Here is a 14,434-nt window from a genome sequence, read left to right as displayed (position 1 = left end):
AAGTATAACAATAAAAAATACAAGGTCCATCTATATGCTGTCTACAGTTGATTCATTTGAGATCCAAAGACACAAAAAAATTGGAAGTAAAAGGATGGAAAAATTTTTTTCCATGTACAGAGTAGCAAAAAGAAAGCAGGCATGCCTATATTAATATTAGATGAAATTGATTTTTAATCAAAAAAGTTCAGAAAAGTCAAAGAAGGACACTATATATCAATAAAGTTTCAATGCAGCAAAATAGAACAATTACAATCATTTATACACCCAAAAAACACCATCAAAATATATGAAGCAAAAACTAACTGAATTGAAGGGATAGATAGTTCTACAATAATAGTTGTATAATTCAGTACCCCGTTCTCAAGAATGAATACATCAGACAGGAAATAAGCAAGGAAACTGAGGACTCAAACAATATATTAATCCAACTGGATCTAACAGACATATACAGAACACCCTACTCCATAACTGCATACACATTCTTCTCAAGTGCACATGCGACATTTTCCAGGATGGGCAATATGTTTGTCCAAATATTAAGCCTCAATAGATTTTAAAAAGTGGTTATCATACATTATGTCTTCTCTGAACACTGCAAGATAAAGTTAGAAATTAATAACAGAAAGAGAACTGAAAAATTCACGAATTTATGGACGTTAACACACTCTTAAACAACCAATGGATGAAAGAAGAAATCACAAGGAAAAGTAGAGAACTCTTAGAGATGAGTGACACAAAAACACAACATACCAAAACTTATGGGATGCAGTAGAATCAATGCCAGAGGGAAAATTTGTAGCCATAAATAATTTCATTAAAGCATTTATAAGATCTCAAATTAGCAACCTATTTTTACAACTTAAGGAACTAACAAAATAATAAACTAAACTCAAAACTAGAATGAAAGATATAATATCCAAGCAGAGATAAATGAAATAGAGAATAGAAAAAAAATAGAGAAAAAGATCAACAAAATTGTCAAACCTGTAGCTGGATAGACTAAGAAAAAGAGAGAAGACTCAAATTATTAAAATCACAAAAATTGGAACATCTCTACAGATTATAAAGAAATTAAAAACATTATAAGACAGTAGTAGGAACAATTGCACACCAACTAATTTGATAACCTAGATGAAACGGGCAAATGCAAGAATTTTAAAAAGCCATCCTAAAATTGATATAGAAACTCAAGAGACCCTGAATAACAAAACTGAAGGACTCACATTTTCTGATTTCAAAACTTGTTGCAATACTGCAGTAATCAAAACAGTGTCATACCAGCAGAAAGGCAGGTACATAGGCCAATGGAATAGAATAGAGACTTCAGAACTATCCCCTTACATATATGACCAAATATCATTTGACAAGAGTGGCAATACCATTCAATGCAGAAAGGCCAGTCTTAACATATGTGCTGGAAAAACGAAATATCCACATGCCAAAGAATGAAATTGAACTCTTACCTAACACCATATAAAAAATTAAAATGGATCAAAGACACTAAATTTAAGACCAATATCTATAAAGCTTTTAGAAGAAAACAGAAGGCAAAAGCTTCACGACATTGGATTTGACAACAATGTCTGAAATATGATACCAAAGGCACAGGCATCAAAAGCACAAAACATGCAAATTGGATTTCATGAAAATTAAAAATTCTGTGCATCAAAAGAAAAACACTGGCCAGGCATGGTGACTCACATCTGTGATCCCAGCACTTCGGGAGGCTGAGGCAGGATGATCACTTGAGGCCAGGAGTTCGAGACCAACCTGTGCAACATGGTGAGACTGTTTCAACAACAGCAGAAAATAGCCAGGCATGACGGTGCATGCCTGTAGGCCTAGCTACTTGGGAGTCTGAGGCAGCAGGATCGCTTGAGCCTAGGAGTTTGAGGTTGCAGTAAACTATGATCATGCCACTACACGCCAGAAAGAAACCTGTCTATAGAAAAAGAAAAAGAAGAAGAAGAAAAGAAAAACCCTGTCAACAGTAAAATGGACAGCAACCCACACAATGAAGAAAATATTTGTAAATCACATATCTGATATAGGATTAATATCGCAAATATAGGAAGAACTCCTAAAACTTAACAATTACAAAGAAATGTGATTTGCCTGGTTGAAAAATGGACAAGATACTTAAATAGATGTTTCACCAAAGATGTTACAGAAATGACTGATAAGCACATGAAAAGATGCTCCACATTATTAATCTTCAGGGAAATGCAAATCAAAAGAACAACAAAACACCATCTCACACCAATTAGAATGGCTACTATCAACTAACAGAAAATAGTACCTGTTGGTCAGGATGTGGAGTTATCCAAACACTTGTGCCCTGCTTGTTGTAATGTAAAATGGAATTGCTGCTGTGGAAAACAGTATGGTAGTTTTGCAAAAAAGTAAAAATAAAATTATTATTTGATGTAGTATCCCACTTCTGCATGTAAACCCCCCAAAATTGAAAGCAGGGCGTGGAAGACATATTTGTACATCCATTTTCATCGCAGCATTTTTTTGTAATAGCTCAAACATGGAAGCAATCCAGGTGACAATTCATAGACACATGGATAAGGAAATACGGCATATATGCACAACGGAATATTATTCAGCTTTAAATCAGAAGGAAATTCTGACATACACTACAACAGGGATGAAATTTGAGGACATTATGTATTCAAGTCCTTTGCCCATTTTTGAATCAGATAAATCATGTTTCTTTGTCATTGTTGAGTTTTGGGAATTCTCCCTATATTTGGGATATTAATCCCTTATCAGATATGTGGTTTATGAATATTTTCTCCCATTCTTTGGGTACTGTTAATAGTGTTTTTCCCTTCCTTCCTTTTTTCCTTCCTTCCTCCCTCCCTCCCTTCTTCCTCCTGCCCTCCCTGCTTGCCTCCCTCTCCCCCACCCCCGCAGACAGTGTCTCTATCACCCAGGCTGGAGTGCAGTGGCACGGTCATAGTTCACTGCAACCTCACACTCCTGGTTGCACATTATGAATTGTACACTTAAAAGTGGTTAAGAAGTTAGATTTTATGTTATGCGTATTTTACCACAATAAAAAATGGAGGAAAAAAAAGAAATGAGCTCTCAAGCCATGAAAAGACATGAAGGCAAACTAAATGCGAATTACTAACTGAAAGGAGGCAGTCTGTAAAGGCTACATACTCTATGGTTCCAACTATGTGACTTTGTGGGAAGGCAGAACTATGGAAACATTAAAAGATTAGTAGTCAGGAATTGGAGAGGGGGGGAGATGAATAGGCAGAGCACAAAGGACTTTTTTTTTTTTTTTTGAGACAGAGTCTCACTCTGTCGCCCAGCCTGGAGTGCAGTGGCACAGTCTCGGCTCACTGCAACCTCTGCCTCCTGGGTTCAAGAAATTCTCTGCCTCAGCCTCCCAAGTAGCTGGGATTACAGGCACCCACCACCACGCCTGGCTAATTTTTTGTATTTTTAGTAGAGACGGGGTTTCACCATCTTGGCCAGGCTGGTCTTGAACTCCTGACCTCGTGATCCACCCGCCTCGGCCTCCCAAAGTGCTGGGATTACAGGCGTGAGCCACCACGCCCGGCCAGCACAAAGGACTTTTTAGAGCAGTGAAGCTATCCTTGCCCATACTGTAATGGTGGATACATATCATTACACATATGTGAAAACTTATATGATGGAGAACATCAAGAATGAGCCCTAATGTAAACTGTGGGCTTTGGGTAATAATGATGTGTCAATATAGGCTCATCAGTTTTAACATGTGCCATCTGATGCTGAGTGTTAATAGTGGGGAAACTCGTGTTATGTGGTGGGGGGAGGCTATGAGGGGCATATGGGAACTCTCTGTACTTTTTGCTCAGTTTTGCTGTTTTTCTAGCAATTGTTAATTATGAAAAATGTGAAAAAAAAGTTACCAAAAAGTGAAAATTTTTAAATGACTTTTATTTATGTATTTGTTTATTTGAGACTTGCTCTGTCTCCCAGGCAAGAGTGCAGTGGTGCGATCACAGTTCACTGCAACCTGCACCTCTCAGGCTAAAGCAATCCTCCCACCTCAGCTTCCCAAGTAGCTAGGGCTACAAGTGCGCACCACCACCCCTGGCTAATTTTTGTGTTTTTGTAGAGATAGGATCTCCTTATGTTGCCCAGACTTGTCTTGAACTCCTGGGTTCAAGCGATCCACCCATCTTGGCCTCCCAAAGTGCTGGGGGATTACAGGCATGAGCCACTGTGCTTGGCCAAATGACTTCATTTTAATTGTATGTTTAAAGATTTTTCTTTAATTATGTTTCTTTTCCAAATATAAACTCAATATTTGGTTAAACAGAAATCAAAATACATTTTTACTTAGATGCAAATGTTATAAATAGTAATTTAAAAGATCTCCACATAATCTCCATAAGTCAATGTAACTCACAATGTGGCTGAAATAATGTACATTTTCAGTGAAAGATACTGTAATATTACTAAGGGTAAAAAAAAAAGAAATGTATATATTTTTAATTTACCCTGAATGCTAATGTTTGAGGAAATACAGGTGTCATTAGAGTAGGAGGAAAGTTTCTGAATACATAAAAGCACTCAAGATTGGTAGCGCTGTTACTTTATCATGCCAGCTTATACTTCAAGTAATTTATTTACTTTTTTTTCTAAATCTATCACTAATTCTGCTCGGATAAGGGGATTTAATGAGATGAAGACAGAAAGAATTGGAGAAGAATGGAAGAGGAGATGAGAAGAAAGTAGATCCTTTTCAGAAGTGAAAATATGAAGTAGACAAGATAAAATGAACATAGTTTTATAAATAAATATGAGTTAGTGATCTATGGGAGAAAACTTAACCATTTAAAATTTACTAATTGCTGAACATTAAAAGAATTGGATTAAGAGTTGGAAGGTTCAGGGTATACACTGAACAAGCATCTATAAGACTTGAGATGTAGATCAGATGTGTATATATTTATGCGTGTAAGTTTTGTATGTGTGATATTTTACATGTTGTGGTTTTGACATTAACATTATGTGAAGCTTTTGAGCAGCGTAAATTAAATATTCACTATGCAATATATTAGTCACGTAAAACCAAATTTATTATAGCTCTCAGTTTTCTACTTAACTTTCCAAACCAAAATATTTAAGATTATAATCACTACTTACATTTTTTCCTCATTTAAAAATCAAATACGAAATTGACAATAGTTAAAAATTGAATTTGCCTGGTATAACTTTGTAGTAGTGTAAATGGAAGATTGTCTCTCATATTAGGAGCTCGTATCTTTATTTTTAGACCAGTATTGTAGACCATATTGAAAAGATAGCTAATAATGGCTTGGATTCTACCTTTAGAAAGTATTTTTGACAATAGTTTCTTTTTTGAATGTCATTTATTAGATAAGCACATAGTTTAATACTCTGCACAGAGGGGTTTTTTTGCCTTAGTATGATTTTCTTATGAGTTTTCATTATGATCATAGACTTACAGCCTCACCACTTACTGTCTGTTCTGTGGTATCTTGGAGGTATTTAGAGTTTACAGATAGATTCATAGCATTTTTTTTATGTGAGAGGAATCTCACAGAAAATATAGTTCAGAAGCTGTATTTTAGATACAAGAAATGGAGATGTAAGGTTTAATGCTTGACTCCAACTCTCACTCTACGCCTGGTGTAAAGCTTGGTGTAATTCCTTATTTCGTGCCCAGGCCTGCTTCTGCTGCACTACATTGTCGCATCTTTGGGGTTGTCTATTCCAACATTCTCTGTCCTGCCACACAAACTGTTTTTATTCAGATACTTTTCAGCTTCTTTCTGCCCCATCCTAACAGTGAACAGTATTGTTAACCCAGCTTGTATACCTGTCTTATGCACCTCAAATAGATTTTGTGAGGATGAAAAGTCGATGTAAACACTGAAGTTCTATGACACAGGTCACAACCCTTCCATTATTGGCCCATAGTGTTTTAAATTCAAATGGGATGTCTTGAATGAATTGCCAGTATTCAAAAATGGATACATTTCACATAAAAATCTGGATATTTCAGTTTTTCTAGGAAGTTCAGTAAATCTTGCAACATGGGATGGCCTTCTTCAGTGATACTATTAATACAGCATGTGCAATTTCTATATCACTGCTTATGCGTTTCTCAGCCCTTGGCCAAATATCAGCTGTCGTTCCTTCATTATCATATCTCCTGCTTTCCTCATTTAAATTAGTTGCCTTAGGCTGGGCCAGGTGGCTCATGCCTGTAATCCCAGCACTTTGGGAGGCCGAGGCGGGCGGATCACAAGGTCAGGAGATGGAGACCATCCTGGCTAACACGGTGAAACCTCGTCTCTACTAAAAATAGAAAAATTAGCCAGGTGTGGTGGCGGGCACCTGTAATCACAGCTACTCAAGGAGGCTGAGACAGGAGAATAGTGTGAACCCAGGAGTTGGAGCTTGCAGTGAGCCAAGACCGTGCCACTGCACTCCAGCCTGGGTGACAGAGCAAGACTCTGTCTCAAAAAAAATATAAATAAATAAATAAATAAATAAATAAATAAATAAATAAATAAGTTGCCTTGATGTCTGCAGACATTTAGGGAGTTCAACTGCTGTTCTCTGAAAATAAAAGTCAAAATTAATAGTACTAGTAAAATGTTTTTCAGGGCATAAAGGTAAGGGTTGGGGAAGACAGACATAAAACAATGAGGAGGTTTATCAATAATGAAGATCACTGACATGTCTTCAAATTTGTTTTTCAAGGCAAACATGTCCCAGGTAAGGCAAGTGGGATTGCTGGCTGCTGGATGTCAGCCGTGGAACAAGGATGTGTGTGCTGCCGGCGGAGACAGGTTTGCATATTGTGCGACTCTGGCTATCTATATTTATCAGGTAAAATAATAATAATTCTTTTCCATTTTTAATTATGTCAGGTAAAATTAATATTTAATGAATACATATTTTAAGTCCTTGTTACATGAAAAACATAATGCTATAATTTCATTTATATTTCTATTTTTAAAGTTTTGCGATTTATACCATATAGGTTTTAAAAGTTAAACCTTTAGAAAACACATTATTAAATTATTAGTAACTTTGGTATAAGAAAATTCTTTTATCAGATGAGGAATGTGGGTAGTCTATTACAGATTATTATAGTAAAATTAGGACAGATATATTTTGAGATATTATTGGGAGAAAAATTCGTGTAACTTATTTTTTTCATGTCCTAGCTCCATTCAGATACCCCTTATCAGTTCATAATTTATAGAGCCAAAAACCGCCTGAATTTCCTCATATGGAAGTGCCACAAGCATGTTAAATCAAAGTCCAGTCTTTCTCCTTAAATTCCAAGTCAGTATCTCAGTGTCACCAGCTAACCATTCATCTAAACCAGAAATGTGATAGTTATCTTTGACTCCCTCTTCCACTCACATCCTGTGCCCTTGGTAGCCAAGAGTGATTCTAATATGTTCCTGATATCTTTCTCACCTGAACTATTATAATAATCTCTTAATAGTCTATTTTTACTTTGGCTCCCACTAAGTTTTTGTTCACTGTAATCAGTTATCTGTAATGCAAATCTAAATTTTAAAGCTTTCAGTTGCTACAAATTCCCTAATAGTAACATCTAAACTTCATAGTACGGCATTCAAATGCTTTTGTGATCTTCCTGCCTCTCTCTTACTCTGTGTTCCAGGTATACCAAACCAATTACATTTTTCTAAGACATCTCAGTCTTTCATATCTTGCCTTTGCTTACACTAATTTTTCAGTTTGCTTACATTGCCTGTCTAGAGAACACTTTCTCATCTTTCAAATCTCAGCTCCTGTATGAACTCTTTTCCATATTCTATTTTCCCCTCTTTCTTAGTAGTAAAGGACCTCATAAAAAGCCTCTCTACATGCTTTCATTTATTAGAAGTGAGTCTTTCCCATCTTTTAATTCTCAAATTTTTGCACACTTTCTGGCACTTAGAAGACATTTATTACTTGTCTTAAATGAATGGGTTTAAGGAAAGAATCTTGAAACTCCAACTTACTTCGGTTAAGACTCAGAATAACTTGTTTTATTCTAGAGCAAAAATTCTTTTCATTACTACATATTAGTTCATTACTAATTGTATTCTGCTTTATTGAAAATTTAAGAAATAATAGCATTAATGTATAAAGCAATCCATTTTCCACAATATAGAGTAAGATTTTAAGTGGTCCATTTCTTAAAATGTAGAAATATCTAGCAAACAAAATGTAACTTCAATGAAACTCACACTTCCTCATTTTCACCCCCTTCATACACAACACAGCAGCAAGACTTCTAAATGCCTCTTTTGTTCTCCCATCTACCTCCTTTACACTCTTTATATAATACCAGGCTTCTCACTCCCAAATCCCTCCTACACAATTTCTCTCCTAATCCTAAGTCCCTGTCTTGTATTTTATTTCCTCCTCAAAGAAGAGAAAGTTATCAAGCAAGTCAAACTATTCTTCTGAGGTAAGGATGGTAAAGAAACTCAGTGGATGAAACCAAAACTTATTTTTTCAAGTTTCTATGTCTTAAATTTGTGATGACGTTTTATGATGAATATTTAAAAATATTGAGGTAAAATTATTAATATAAACAATGTACATGAAAGTTGTCATGTCATTAAGGACTGAAACAAACAAAAATTATCCTAATTTAGAAGGTGATGGAAATAAACTTAGGGAACAGTTCATTACAGTGTCCACTATAAAACCTAGTTTCAAAGTATGCCAATAGAAAATTATATTATTAAATGGTGACATTAACATGAAATTTATGTTAAGTATTGTTTTAAATATTATCATCTCAATTAAAGTGCTTTGAAAATTATGCTACGTAAATATAACATGATACAATTATTTTCGGAGGAAATATTTATTAAATAACACCTAGCACCAATGCATAGTCAAAGTCTGATAATCGGTCACACTCTGGATAATGACACACTTGTATTATATTTTTCTGAATGATTAAACGATAATGGGAAATGGTATTAGAATTTTTCCTTAACTGTTGTTTTGTAATGCACTAATATGCTAATGTACCCTAAAAGTAGAGTAATTTATGGTCAATCTCAATGTAATAGTACAGTTCAATATTACTGAATTGTAAATATCATAAGAACGCATTAGTAGATTAATTCTTGCAAATAGTTCATTGTTCTCTAGTGTGCTCACAGTTACTATATAGATAATTTCTGTAGTAATGTCAATGAAGGTCACTCATATGCCACATAGCTTCTTCACACATTTACTATATTAATAGATTCTTCTATTAATTTCTAACTTATATAGTAGGGCTTTTCTTTTGGATACATTAGATATCCTCACTGTATCTACCATAGGTGACTTAAATTGCTGAATAATTTGAAACTTAAAATCATATTTATTTCTAAAGGTATAGAAAGCACAATTATGTATTTAAGTAAGTCAACTTAAAATTGCTATTGCTGCAGTGCTAATCAGATGAAAACTCCATTGGTAATAAGTTATCTTTAATAATGTTTTAATCCAAAGTTGTCCAAGAATAGCTGAAGTTATAAAAAGAGAGAGAAATTATAGAATAGAAAGCCTTAGGAAATACTTATGTGATTAGTCAAAAATTTTACATACAATGTTCACTGCAGCATTATCTGCGATGGCAGACATTAAGTTACTTAGATGTTAAACAGATTATAAGTGTTTATTCTTTCAATAATATTAACTGAATATCTTCAATTAACCAAGCCTTACTGTGTACCAGGATTGCAACTATGAAGAAACAGGCAAAGTCTTTTTATGGAACTTATATTCTTGTAAAGTGTAAGGAAAGGTGATAAGATAAGTAAACAAATAAATAGGTAAAATTTTCAGAAAGAAGTGTGTTCTACAGAGGCTGAAAAAACAGGTATAATAAGATAGAGTCATGGGATAGGTTCTCGGGAGAGTTATGAATTTAAGATAGCATGGTCAGAAAACGTGTCTCAGAAGAGGTGCATTTAAACTCAGACCTCAATAGGAGAATGAATAACCATGAGCAAATCAGTGGATAGGGTGTTTAGAAGCCAAGGGAGCAGCAAGCCGAAGGCCATCAAGTGGAGGTGATTGGCTGTAAAAGAGAAACAAGAAGTTCAGAGGGATCAGGGAGGAACATGATTTCAAATTACTTTGGCTAAATAGCAGAGATTCGATCGTGTAGAGATTTGAAGGCTGCTTATCAGTTAGGATTTTATTGCAAGCATATGGCTTTAAAAAGTTTGATGTAATAAATATTTAATATCATAATGATTTTTAAAACTTAGAATAGCACTGTGAAAGGCTCATTATATGCTAAAGGGGAGAAAACTATAACAAAAGGACATAAACAATATATTCCAAAACATGCTAAAAATGATAGAGATTAATTCACTAATTAATACAGGTACATGTACAAAAGAAATAGGAAAAAGTAGGCTGTTTATTTTTTCTATTTACATGTAAAAACACAATATAATGTCCTGTCCAAAAAACAGTAAAATTAAAAGAGCGAATGACGTCATTGCTCTGGAAGCTTTGGACATCTTAATAGTGTAATAATGACCAGTTGGCGTATTCAATCCAAATTTTCTTGATTCAAGTATAAGTGAAAAATTGCAGGAAAAAAAAAATTCCAAAACCAAGGGTTTTTCTTCTCATAAATAGATATAGTTATGGAAAATATAATAAAGCTCTGAATTATGCATATTTAAATGTGAAACATTTATTTTTACTTATATTTAAAATTGATGTGTTTTTATTCTCTCAGTTTTTAACATTTTTTTTTCCAGCTGATTGAATATTCCTGAATACACTTGAATGTAGACCAAGGCTTGAAATGTGTTCATGTCTTTATTATTAGGTGAACTAATTTTCATGTATGTAGCTTTAGTTTTGTATAACGTGACTATTAATAGTGTATTATCTTAAAAAAGAGCACTAAAATATGTTATTTATATATTTTGTTTTAGTTGGATCACCGTTATAATGAATTCAAACTTCATGCAATTATGTCTGAACATAAAAAAACAATCACAGCAATTTCTTGGTGTCCACATAATCCTGATCTGTTTGCAAGTGGCAGTACTGATAATTTAGTGATCATTTGGAATGTTGCAGAACAAAAAGTCATTGCTAAACTCGACAGTACAAAAGGTATAATTATAACTGGGATTTATTTTATGGAATAAAACATTTTTATTTCAACAAGCACTATCAATATTATTAGTTCAGGTTTTAAACTGGTATTTTCAAACTTCCTAATGGCAATCTGTATAAGAAATAAAGTTCACATAATGACTTGTGTCCATAGGTACAAAACTAAAACAAAATTTCATGAAATAATTATACTTACAACATATGATGAACTAAAAACCTAGTCAATACCAAATAATTTTATTAATGTTTAAATATAATGTAAGAATTTCCAAAATAAATATAAAATTAGTAATCAGAAAGATGTTCTTATTGAGACAAGTAAGAAGCCTTGGCTGTTCGTTACTCTAGTCCAACCTTTAAATTACAAGGAAAGTATTATGCATATATTTGATGCATTGTTGAGCTGGTTTCATGCCTTTGTTTTTAATTTGGTCAACGTAGAACGTCCTCATCATGCAAATTGGGCTTTATGAATTGGAATAATAGCATTATACTCTTTGTACTTAGAATTGGTAACTTGTATTCAATCTTATCCCATCGTAATGGTAAAGTTAAGTAATAATTATTCTGTGTTCAGTGTCACAATAATTAACTCTCTTTTTGAGCACCATATTTAGCTCAATTGATTATGGTTTTGAAAGCTACTGCTAGATATGTTTTTCAATTCAGCTTCTTCTCTAAAAAATAATTGTTATAAGTTTGAGGTATAAAACTGAGACGTGAAAATCTCACTAGCCTTGTTTTGTTCAAATTTCTTATAATATTCTAAGGCAAAAATACTGGGAATTTATAGGCAATTATCTTAGAATTTGTTTCCATAATAATAAAAAAAAAATCTTTTTTAACTTTTAGACATATTCGATATGTTTAGTATATTGGTTTGTCTTTTCAAATTTAGGTCATTGAGAATGCTTAAAATATCAGTGTAATACTTAAATTTTATTACTCAACTGTTAAAGGTATTTGTCAAATGAAGTTAATTTTCAACTAGAAAAATACGGATCTCATTCCCAAGTTTACGTACCCTGTTTTTTTATTTTTACTTAAAACAACCAGTGTATTAGACAGTGAGTAATGTTTGCTCCAATCTCTGAACAAATATTGTAAAAAGTCAGCTATCCAGTGAGCTTCCATTAATGTAATTAACAATTTTTCTTAAGGCTTTCCGTGACTAAAAAACCAAATTACTTTTGGCGCAATGCTTTGTGATATATAAACAGTGATTGATAGCCTCAATCAAGACTTTTCGTATCTCCCCATGTTTTCTGGTCGTATCTGTTTGTCCGCCAATCACAAATTCTATAGGTTACTCCATTACTGTTTATATTGATCGGTAATGCATTTCCAAGTACTTTAAATCCAACTTTGTGTGAGACTAATTTTAAATAACACAACAAATTTTTCTTGAAATTCTTTCCATCTTTTATGTGCCATAAACTAAAATGTTGCATGATATTATTGTTCTCATAAAGGTGTAACACAAAGTCAATGTTAAGTTATAAGTGCATATAATAAACATAAATTCTAAATGTTATGCAAAAGTAATGATTAATTTTATTACCTCCTAGTGTATTCATGGTTTTATCATCAAACACTATATGCATCACATCCATTCACGGGGGAAGATTTTATTTATTCATCAGCTATATGCACCATAGTTCTTTTGTTACTGGATATACAATTAAATAATACTTTCTAATTAACAGTCCCAGAATGATTAGATAATTGTGGAAAACTTTTAGCAAATTTTTCATCTTTTTCCTTTCTTTGAAAATTTTCAGCTATCAATATCTCCCTCATCCAAATATCTTCCTAATCTGAAGATTAAAAGCTTTGATATTTTATTTGCAAAAAAAAAAATGACTATTTTTGGTGATTTGCATCTTAAGTAACACTTTTGAAATGTTTTAGGCTCATTTTTCGTTTTAGAATCCAGCTTAAGCAAAGTAGAAATTTGCATTAAGTGAACTTTTTTTTTCAGCTTTCAGATACAGTTGTTGAATTTGATCTCACCTCTGTATTTTTACTTCTTCCTTTTGTTTCTAATAATCTAACAATCCATTTAAAGGAAAATACGTATTAGTTTTTCCAAATGTAAAAATTGTCACCAACTTGAAAAAGTCACACTTTATCCAACAGTGGATAATAATACCACTTACCTATCTCAGAATATTGTTAGGAGAATTAAATGGCAGCGCTCATTGGAAGTGCTTGTACATAAGTCACTATAAAAGTGTTTTCTATTATTATTTTGTGACACTTTTTCTGGTCCCTTCACTTTCCTTGCTGTCTTTCTCTAAATATATAGTCAGAGAGCCAGTATTCTGTTGACCTTCTTCTGCTGTGCTGTGTGGTTTGATCCATACAGAGTACCTCATCTCTTTTTTGGGTAAATTCTACTTCTGTTAATGTATCCTAAAACCACATCAACATTTGTATTGGCTTTTTTCATGTATACATTCATTCATTCAGCAAATATTTATGGAGTCCTCATTGTGGATGAGGCCCTGAAGTAGGCATTAGGCTTTGTTTCTGCCTCTTGGAGCACATAGACTGCTGACACAAACCGAACTTACTATCAATCAGCGAATTTCGACTCTGTGTCTTTGTTCATATCATTTTCTCTTTCTGGGAAATACTGCTCATTCTATGTATTTAAACTCTACCCCTCCTTCTAGGTATAATTCAAATCTAATTTCTTTCTAGGACAGTAGCACAGTTGTTTCTAAACCTTTCTGCATATCAAAATCATTTGAAGAAGCTTGTTAAAAATAAATTCCTTGGCTCAAACTCCACATGACCTGATATGTTATATTCCATTTCATGATTTTGATGCAGCCAACTAGTATATCAGTGTTGGAAGATGCACAATCTCTCTCTCATAATACTTATTTTATATATGACTTATTTGATCACAACAGCAGGTATATTAACAATTAACTTTTATATTCCATCTTATCGATTAAAAGGTACCTTTACATAGATGATTATATTTCCTTGACTTTCATGTGAAATAAATGGTCAGCTATTTTTATTCTTATCTCCGTTTTATAGATGAGGAAACAGAAATTTAGAGAAATAAAATGACTTGTTTATCTGAGATAAGGCTTAGATTTGAATCTAAATTCCTGATAAGACATAGATTATAACATTAAATCCATTGTTTTTAAATCCTTATAGTAGCATTTATCTTTTTATTCACTAATCCCTGTCTCCCTAACACATATTTAAAATTCTCTAAAGCAGGAATCTTATCCCATACTACCTTGTACAC

The 14,434-nt window shown here is 33.3% G+C and overlaps 1 protein-coding gene across 2 annotated transcripts in view; it reads left to right on the top strand.

Annotated features, from left to right (window-relative positions):
• Positions 1 to 14,434, top strand: part of WDR17 (WD repeat domain 17) — a 115,041-nt gene that overhangs the window by 40,784 nt on the left and 59,823 nt on the right. For both annotated transcript variants that reach the window (XM_011995123.1, XM_011995122.1), the window contains 2 exons: positions 6,748 to 6,876; positions 10,974 to 11,157. In XM_011995123.1, coding sequence (XP_011850513.1) covers positions 6,754 to 6,876; positions 10,974 to 11,157 — 307 coding nt within the window. In that variant the 5' untranslated portion in view covers positions 6,748 to 6,753. The remainder of the gene's footprint in view (positions 1 to 6,747; positions 6,877 to 10,973; positions 11,158 to 14,434) is intronic.

Source organism: Mandrillus leucophaeus, unplaced genomic scaffold, assembly GCF_000951045.1.
Source record: "Mandrillus leucophaeus isolate KB7577 unplaced genomic scaffold, Mleu.le_1.0 Scaffold473, whole genome shotgun sequence".
NCBI classification, from domain to species: Eukaryota; Metazoa; Chordata; class Mammalia; order Primates; family Cercopithecidae; genus Mandrillus; species Mandrillus leucophaeus.
The sequence above is the reverse complement of the archived record's forward strand: the minus strand, read 5'-3'. Positions and strand labels throughout refer to the sequence as shown.